The 10,009-nt window shown below is 40.4% G+C and overlaps 1 protein-coding gene across 2 annotated transcripts in view; it reads left to right on the forward strand.

Annotated features, from left to right (window-relative positions):
* Positions 1–6,035, forward strand: part of bet1l (Bet1 golgi vesicular membrane trafficking protein-like) — a 28,166-nt gene extending 22,131 nt beyond the window's left edge. Inside the window, exons 3-4 of one of the 2 annotated variants that reach the window (XM_060838528.1) lie at positions 2,515–2,571; positions 5,283–6,032. In XM_060838528.1, coding sequence (XP_060694511.1) covers positions 2,515–2,571; positions 5,283–5,450 — 225 coding nt within the window. In that variant the 3' untranslated portion in view covers positions 5,451–6,032. Of the gene's footprint in view, positions 1–2,514; positions 2,572–5,282 lie in introns of both variants that reach the window. The other variant, XM_060838527.1, reaches the window with a different exon arrangement.
* Positions 6,036–10,009: the final 3,974 nt, after the last annotated feature.

Genomic DNA, 10,009 nt, shown 5'->3' on the forward strand with positions numbered 1-10,009 from the left:
CTGTTACCCACAGTTTACCGCGGCCCGAACATATAAAAGGGAACATACCAGAATCATGCACCAGAAGGCATTTCCCATTTAAATGAATGGGTTTGCACCTGTCCACGGTTTCGACCATCCGCAGTAGGTATTGGGATGTATTCCCTGTGGGTATGGGGTGGGGAGCACTACTGTATTTCATTATCTCAGTTTTGGGATATCCTGTGATGTGGTTTCTCATACTTAGCTTTCTGTAGGGTACTGTCTTGGTATTTAGGAATCTTGCATATGAAACAGCTGACCACTACAATGAAGCTGTGCTCTGATGAACATGCTTTTGATGCCAGGTGCACAGCAATTTGTAAGAATATTTTGTTGGAGTTTTGTCCAGCTCCCTGATGTTGTGGATATGTTTTGGATAGTGAAGATGGAGAGCTTCTAGCTACTAATATATTAGTAATGAATACAACAGTTTCAGCTCCTTGACCATACAATTTTATATTTTTGTCAGTAGATTCTCTGGAATGTTCATTTCAACAATAAGATAATTGGGAATCATTTAAAGATATGATTCTAAAACTTACTTCTGAGGTGTAGTTCATCTGTTCAATTCATATGCAAGAAAGATTAGTTCACAGGGAGAATTTAATATGTTGGAAAATGTAACAATGACATTCTATTTATTTTGCAGCTGGTAACAATTTCCTATTTACAGAGATTGGAGGAAATTACCTGCAAATATAAAGGCAAAGAGACGCGAACAGGGGCATCAACAGATGAGTCATTGTTGGTCGGTGGCCTTAACATTGGATAAGGAGAAGGAAGAGTTTAAGGAGCAGGGCCTTGTTGGGTATTTGGAAAGGGGTGGAGGTAGGTTTTGGCAGGATATAGGACCTAGCAAAGATGGATTTGAAGAGGAAAAGCTGGCTGGCAGAGCATTACAATGGTCAAGTGTGGGGACGATAGACATGGAAGGGTTTGAATAGATGATGGGTTGAGTTAGAGATATGGTTGTGGTGAAGGGATGAAAGGTGAAAACTTTTTCAAAGATTTTTATATCAAACATGTTGTGGAAGTGAGGTCACTCTAGTTTGAGGGCCTTGGATATTTTCTAATCAACCTGTTCACAGATGTTATGACATACATTTGGAGCAGGTGGGACTTGAACCCTGGCGTTCTCACTCAGAGAAAAGGACACTACCACTGCAATATAAGAGCTCTATAGTAATTAAATTTAATGTAAGTGATCAGCCATGATCTTATTAAATAGCAGAGCAGACTGGAGAGACATTACAGTCCACTGTGCTCACATGTCTTGTGTTCAGTGGTTGTTGATGTGGTTACACATATAGATTATTTTGTGCAGGAGAAGATATGGATGTTAGAAACACAGCTCATGATTGGTTATTTAATGTTGCCTCCACTTCAGCCTGAAACAGTAGCTGGAATCAGATAGCAGGGTATGAACTGATGTGTACTGAAAATAATTTTACTTTTTCCTAGGATTTAATTAGAATTTGGTGTTTATGCAAGACTGGATGTTAGACAAATAATCTGACAATACTATTGAAATTGAGCTATGTCTAAGGATGATGTACACAATGGGCAACATCACATGAAGGAGTGATAGATTATGGAGGTGGGTCTCCCATAACTAGTAAAATAAAGTGATTGCTTAACCTGCTGTGGCTATGATGGAAAGTGTAAGGTGATAGTCCCTAGTACCTGGATATCAGTACTCTGGGATGTTTGTGTTGTAGAACTTGTTGAAAGCTACAGAGAGGCTAAGGAATGATACATCCCAGTCAGAGAAGGTTGTTTGTGACTTTGAGGGTAAAAGCGACAGGAGTTTTGAGCAAAATCTTGCAGATGGCAAATAAAAGACAGACTTGCTTTTCTAAGATGCCTTGCTCAACTTCATTTGGTCTCAAACTACTTTACAGTTAAAGAAATACTTTTGAGGTTTTGTCACTGTCACCTTCAGCTACTGTCCTTCTATAATATGGTACTTCCTCAATACTGCCTCTCCAATCCTCCTGCACAACCTCTGTTCTGACACCAACAGTGGAATGTTCTGTTCAACAATAGTACAGCACTTCAGCCAGTCCACCTCTCTGACTGTGTAATAACTCCTCAGTATTGCCTCTTTGAAAATGTGATATTTCCTCAGTAGTGATCATCAAAAGATGTGCCACTGCCTTCAAATTTGCCCATCCAATTGTGCATCTTTGCGTAAGTGTTAACTGTCCAACAGTGCAACATTCCCTCAATACACACCCTCTGTCAGTGCAGTGCACCCTCTCTGAAGTCACACCGGTACAAATAGATTTTGTTTGTCTTCCTGAGCCTTGAACTCAGAAACTTCTGACTACAAAGAAAGAATACAATCTCTGAACACAGCTGACTCATGTTGCACATTCTAATTTTCAGTGACTGTGTTTCTAGCATTAGATTTTATGATTCCCCTGTAGCGGTGGTCCATGTCAGATGATTTGTTTGTACCTTGTTAATTTAATCAATTCTCTGTTCAAACAGATTGCTCTGGATATTGACCAGGAAGCTAGCGACCAGAATAGATATTTGGATGGCATGGTGAGTCCACACAAGCTTCAATGATTATTTTTAAAATGGAGAAAAGTGTTTTATTGAGATTATCTAACTAAACAATAAGCTGAGAAACTACTGGCAATTCTGTAGAGCTACAACAACAGTTGTACAGTAGGGAGAGTCTAAGTGTAGGCAAGCAGATGTGATAGGGACTCTATTGTCAAGGTGGTGGAGGGGGAACTCACAGCAGTAGATCAGCATGCAGTGTGATTGAAGAGAAAAGGGGAGTTAACTCATGTCTAGTAGGAAGAACAGGCAGGGCCAGGTTATTGAACAGAATGGGACGAGCGGTCTGAAGTATATTTATTTTAATGCACAAGTATAACAGATAAGGCAGATGAGCTTGCAGTCTAGGTTAATACAATGGATTACAATATGGTAGCCAGTACAGAAATTTCTTTGAGAAAAGAGCAGGATTGGCAGCTCAACGTTCCAGGGTTTAGATGTTCCAGTCAGGATAGAGAGGGTGTAAAAGGAGTTTGGGGAGTTGCTTCACTGATTTAAGGAGAATGTCACAGCTATACTAAGAGAGGACATCTTGAACGGCCCAACCAGCAATGCCAGATGTGTAGAATTTAGGAATGTGAAAGGTGCAGTCACGATGCGAGGATTATATTATAGGCTTCCCAATAGCCAGGGGAAAGTAGAGGAACAGACATATAAGCAGATCATGGAAAGATGTAAAAGAAAAACTGGGTTGTTGTAGTGGGTGATTTTTAACTTCTCTAATATTCACTGGGACTCCCTTAGTGCTAGGGACTTAGATGGGGCAGAATTTGTTAGGTGCATCCAGGAAGGGTTCATGAAACAATAAGTCCAACTAGAGAAGGGGTTATATTAACCTTGAATTGGGGAATGAGTCTGGTCACGTAATCAACTTTTCCGTGGGACAGCATTTTGGGAGCAATCATCATAATTCCGTAAGTTTTAAGGTAGTAATGGAAAAGAATAAAACTGGTCCTTGGGTAAAAGTGGTAAATTGGGAAAGGCTAATTACAATAGTATTAGGCAAGAACTGGAATATTTGAATTGGGGCAGCTATTTGAAGATAAATCTACATCTGATGTGAAGAATTTTAAAACCCAGTTGACCAGAGTTCAGGGTCAGTATGTTCCTTTTGAGGACGAAAGATAAGGATGGCAAGATTCGGAAATCTTGGATGACGAGAAATGTTGTAAGTCTTAAGAAACAGAAACAAGTAGCCTTTGTGAAGTGTAAGGGGCCATGAATGTTGTTGGCAAGTACATTTCAAGAGAATCCAAGGCATTTTATGCATAGATTAAGAGCAAGAGACTAAGTTGGCAAATTGGACATAAAATTTGCATGGTCATTGAAGTCAAAGGGTCATTGTGGAGGGATGTGTTTCCAAATGGAGGTCTGAGACTGGTGGTGTTCCACAAGGAGCAGTGCTGGGACTTCTGTTGTTTGTAATTTGACTTTGATCCAAATGTAGATAATTTGATTAATACATTTGCAGATAACAAGAAAATTGCTGGTGTTGTGGATAGTGAGAAAGGATATCAAAGGGTGCAGCAAGATGCAGATCAGCTGGAAAGTTGGGCAGAGAAATAGCAGTTGGAGTTTAATCTGGACAAGGTGAGGTGATGCAAGAGGAAAGTATACTGTAAATGGTCAGACCTTCAGGAGCATTGATAGACAGAGGGATCTTTGGGTCCAGGTCCATTGCTCTCTGAAAGTGGCAACACAAGTGGATAAGTTGGTGAAGAAGGCAGACAGTATGCTTACCTTCATTGGTCAGGGCATTGAGCATAAAAGTTGGCAAGTCATGTGGCAAGTATACAAGACTTTTTATTCAGGCCACATTTGGGAGTACTATGTGCAATTCTGGCCATTGCAATACAAGGATGTGGAGGTTTTGGAAAGGATGCAAAAGAAGTTTGCCAGAATATTGCCTGCATTGGTGTGTATTAACTATAAGAAGTTGGGTAAACTTGGATTGTTTTCTCTGCAGCACTGGAGTCAGCGGGGTGACCTGATAGAAGTATATAAAATTTATAAGAGGCATGTATAGGGTGGATAGTCAGAGTCTCTTTCCCATGGTGGAAATACCAAATACTCAGGGGTTTATGTTTAAAGTGAGAGGGGACAAGTTGAAAGGAGATGGGCAAGGAGTATTTTCTACATGGAGTATTTGGTGCCAAGAATAAACTGCCATAGTGGGGTGGTAGAAGCAAAAATGTAAGCAAAGTTTAAGAGGCATTTAGACAGACACATGAACAGGCAGAGAATAGAGGGATATGAACTATGTGGAGGCAGATGGAATTAGTTTAGATTGGCATCAGGGATGGCATAGATATGATGGACCAAAGGACCTGGAATGTCTGAACAGAAACTGTAAAAGAAGCTGAATCCAGCATAGGTTGCAAATGTGATGTGAAAAATATTTGGAAAAGAATGTCTTCAAAAATTATTGGAATAGTTACAGGAAGATAGGAATACAATTTATCCCTTGGACTGTGTTGTAATAACTTGAGAAGGTGCTCAGTAGTATGGAGCACCACTGCCCTTTGGTACTGTTCGTTAAAGAGAGAGTGGAGAAACCAAGCTGAGAGAGAGAAAGATGAGAAGCCAGAAAAGAGTTAGACATCAAAAGGAACTGGGATGTTTTAATTGGAGTTAATTAGGTGTGAGAGGTTTATTTTTTAATCTTAAAGGTTTTTTTTATTGTGTGGCAGGATTCTGACTTTTTGAGTGCTACTGGACTTCTGACAGGAAGTGTGAAGAGATTTTCCTTGATGGTGAAATCTGGTCGGGACAACAAGAAACTGTTGTGTTATATGTCTATTGGGCTGGTCCTTCTTTTCTTCATCCTGTACTTCCTTGTCAGGAGAATTCAGACTTGATCTTTTTACAGTCGGACAGTGTGGTGAGGAATAGATCCAGTGACCAGAGAATATTTGCCAAACTTCCTTTGGATACTGCTAAAAAGGCTGACTGCCCTTCCTTTTGCACCAAAGTTTCTTCACAAAACAAGATTTCAAGAGGTTCCCTCAATCAGTCTGGGAATGAAGATGAGCCTTCAGGGAGAGATGATGGAACATGATTTTATATGACACTACAGTGCTTGTGACATGAAATTCATAGTGCACACTGATGTACAGTGCAAAAACTTAACCAGCTTTCAGTGAGAATGCAAACATAAAACTGAATTAGAGCCCCATTTCTCACTTGAAGTGAGGAGGATAAATTGGGACCTCCATACAACCCAAATAAAACTAATTTTTAAAAATTATTAACAAAAGAATGTTATAGATTTATTGCTTCATGACATAATTTAAATATTGTAAAGGATGTTTTGTATGATTAATTCCAAAGATGATGATCCTTTATTGACTTAATCTTTGATTTTAAGGATTATTTTTCAAAATTTTGTTTTGCTAAATGTGTAGTCATGAAGTGTATTAAGATCGTAAATTGTTAGTGTTGCTTTCATCTTTCTCAGAATAAATATTGATCACCCAAAATGTTTTAAACTTGTGATTGTGTGTATAGTTATTTTATATCTAGTTTACCCACCCACCCTCAGTTACTTACAAAGGCAACTGTGACCTTGTTGAGCCCATTCTCACTCAGCCATATAGGAAGTGGCTTTGTTACATTCTTTCCATTGAATTCTTGTCCTTCCTTGAGATTGGAGGCCAAAAATGTACACATTACATTACACCAGGTGTTCTCTGACTAATGTAGAATACAATTGCTGTAAGGTTTCCATGTGTTGAAGTGGCAGGCAAAAAAGACTGTGAGCTTCCAGATGCCTCCCACTTCAACAGCTGAAAATGTGTTGCTGGTCAAAGCACAGCAGGCCAGGCAGCATCTCAGGAATAGGGAATTCGACGTTTCGAGCATAAGCCCTTGGATTCCTGATGAAGGGCTTATGCTCGAAACGTCGAATTCCCTATTCCTGAGATGCTGCCTGGCCTGCTGTGCTTTGACCAGCAACACATTTTCAGCTGTGATCTCCAGCATCTGCAGACCTCATTTTTTACTCCTACACCACCTTGTTTCCTGACCATCTCTGTCTTGAGCTTGCTGCAGTGCTCAGGCGAAGGCTGGAGAAACAGCACCTCATTTTCCAGCCTTCTGGACTCAATATCAAGTTCAATTATTCTCCAACTGTTCTCACTCCTTGGGCTCTAACTCCACATATCATTCACTCCTTACCCCCCCCCTTCCCCCTACCCTATCTACTTCATCAAACAACAACTTTTCCTAGCTACCATTAATTTTGAGAAAGGATCACTGGACCTGAGGTATTAACTCTGATTTTCCTCCACAGATGCTACCAGACCTGCTAAGTTTTTCCAACAACTTCTGTTTTTATTGCTTTAAATATTTGTCAGTTTAATTACTTGCTAAACTAACAACAACTGGGAAACAAGATTATGTGCTAGGTTGTATTGTATATAATTGTAAATTGCTTTTGCAGAAATCTACATGAACTTGACTTGGTTGAATGGCATCTTTTTGTTGTGTAGCTGTTCTGATTCCACAAAAAAATTGTATTTCTTGTTACCATGTGACTTAATTTCCCTGGAGATTGTTATTTGAATTAGTTAGTTTTGAAGTTTATCAAACATGAGAGGAATTCCAAACTTGGAATTCAAAGTAGAAGTCCTACTCCAAACTTGGAATTGAATTAATCATTCTCTATTAATAAACATAGAAGAATATCTGGAGATTGGCTATCCTATGTTTGTCATAGAGTCATAAAGATGTACAGCATGGAAACAGTTCGGTCCAACCTACAAGATGGAGGATGGGAAAAATTTCTGGCTGTAACAGCTGCTCCATTTTTGAGGTATTTTAGGTGTTGGAGGTGATTGCCTCGAATTCCAGGAGCAGCAATTACTGTTTTATATGCTGTTGCATTATTTTGGAACTTTGGAGAAAAAAAGTCAAAACAAGAGCATGAAAAGGGAGAGGTATAGAGAAAGGAAGCACATGGTGAGGTCAGTGCAAGAGAGAGATAGAGAAAGAAACTGATACCACAGTGATCCTGCACAGTTACTGCCTTTGCTGTTGAATTCACTGGACATCGGAGTGCGTCTGGGAAAATTAACAAACAACGAAATTCACAACTGATCTTGGAGGAACGATTTGGGTGAAGTCACAGCACAGAATCACAAGTGAACAGCTTTAAGTGTGGCCAACAGAGTCAGGAGAGAGTAGAGTGGGTTCTTTCTTGATTATATGTTTTTTGAGATATCTCTTGATTAAACTTAAAATATAAACCATCACTATTAACTTAACCTGGAGCAGTGTTTGTAGAGGAATAAAATGGTGTTATTTTCTGGGTCTGTAGATTGTGAAGGAGCAAAAATGGCCTTGAGCAGAGTGATATGCACTTGTCCGATGTGGGAGGTTAAGGAGAGTTTATGGGTTACTGTGGATTATATCTTCGATAAATGCTATTGGTTGTGAATGCTATCGGATCAAATGGATCAGTTGGAGAGACAGTTAGAGGCAATGAAAAATTTGCAACAGCAATGGTATGTGATGGATGGCAATTATAGGAAAGGGGAAAAGTCGCAGATACAGTCATATAGATGGGTTAACTACAGGAGAGGTAGGCAGTTAGTGCAGGAGTCTTCTGCGGCTATCCCCATTTCAAACAAGTATGCTGTTTTAGAAAATGTAGGGAGTGATCGATTTACAGGGGAACGTAGCACGAACAGCCAAGTTTCTGGTATTGGGAGTGGCTCTAATGTAATGAGGGGTATGTTGGGTTTCAAGAGATCAGTTGTGTTAGGGGACTATCTGGTCTGAGGTACTGACAGATGTTTCTGTGGCCAGCAGCAAAAAAAAACAGAATGGTGTGTTGCTTCCCTGGTGCTAGGATCAAGGATGTCTGAGGGTGCAGAATGTTCTCAAGGGGGAGATGGATCAGCAAGAGGTCATTGTCTACATTGGTTCCAATGACATAGGAAGGGAAAAGGTTGAGATTCTGAAGGGAGATTACAGAGTTAGGCAGGAATTTAAAAAGGCGATCCTTGACAATAGTAATATCTGGATTACTCCTGGTGCGACGAGCTAGTAACAGCAGGAATAGGAGGATAGAGCAGATGAATGCGTGGCTGAGGAGCTGGTATATGGGAGAAGGATTCACATTTTTGGATCATTAGAATCTCTTTTGGGGTAGAATTGACGTGGACATGAAGGACAGATTGTAGCTAAATTGGAAGGGGACTAATATACCGGCAGGGAGATTTGCTTGAGCTGCTAGGGATGATTTAAACTAGTAAGCTGGGGTGGGGGGGTGATGGTGAGGAAAGCGATCAATCTGAGACTTCAGATTACAACAGGATCTTGATCAGATGGGCCAATGGGCTGAGAAGTGGCAGATGGAGTTTAATTCAGATAAATGTGAGGTGCTGTGCTGCATTTTGGGAAAGCAAATCTTAGCAGGACTAGCTTTGGACTCCCCCACCCCAGGGAAAAGACCTTATTCACCCTATCCATGCTCTGATTTTATAAACCTCCATTAGGTCACCCCTCAACCTCCGACGCTGCAGGGGAAATAGCTTCAGCCTATTCAGCATCTCCCTCTAGCTCAAATCCCCCAACCCTGACAACATCCTTTTAAATCCTTTCTGAACGTTTTTAATTTTCACAACATCTTATTGCAGGGAGACCAGAATTGCATGCAGTATTTCAAAAGTAGCCTAATCAATGTCCTGTACAGCCGCAACTTGACCTTCCAACTCATACTCAATACACTGACCAGTAAAGGAAAGCATATCAAATGCCTTTTCACTATCCTGTCTGCCTAGGACTTCACTTTCAAGGAACTATGAGCCTTCACTCCAAGATCTCTTTATTCTGCAGCACTCCCCGCGACCTTAACTGAGCGTTAGAATTGTGGTTTTTGGGAAGGTGGAAATCTGGCTGTTGATGCTGCAGTGTGAAGATTTGAACGCTCCGTGCCTAACCTCGCATGAGCAGCTCTCAGAAGCTCTGAGAATAGAAAACTAAGTTTTATAAAACTAAGTATTACTGCCTTTGTCCGAGTGAACTGAAAAGGTGACCCTGATCGCTATCTTTAGAAAATCAACCAATAAATGAAGTCATACATGCCTGCAGAATAAGACATCATGAAGACCATTTAGTAATCTGGCCAGTTTTATTATTTTCTTTATCTCTTAATTGTGTTTGTTCTCTACCTTTTGAGTGAATGGGGCTGAAAACAAACATTATTGGGTTTAAATCATAGACCTCCATATAGTTTAGATTAGATTACTTACAGTGTGGAAACAGGCCCTTCGGCCCAACAAGTCCACACCGACCCGCCGAAGCGCAACCCACCCATACCCCTACACATACCCCTTACCTTACACTATGGGCAATTTAGCATGGCCAATTCACCTGACCCGCACATCTTTGGACTGTGGGAGGAAACCGGAGC

The sequence above is a fragment of the Hemiscyllium ocellatum genome, chromosome 18, assembly GCF_020745735.1.
Source record: "Hemiscyllium ocellatum isolate sHemOce1 chromosome 18, sHemOce1.pat.X.cur, whole genome shotgun sequence".
NCBI lineage: Eukaryota > Metazoa > Chordata > Chondrichthyes > Orectolobiformes > Hemiscylliidae > Hemiscyllium > Hemiscyllium ocellatum.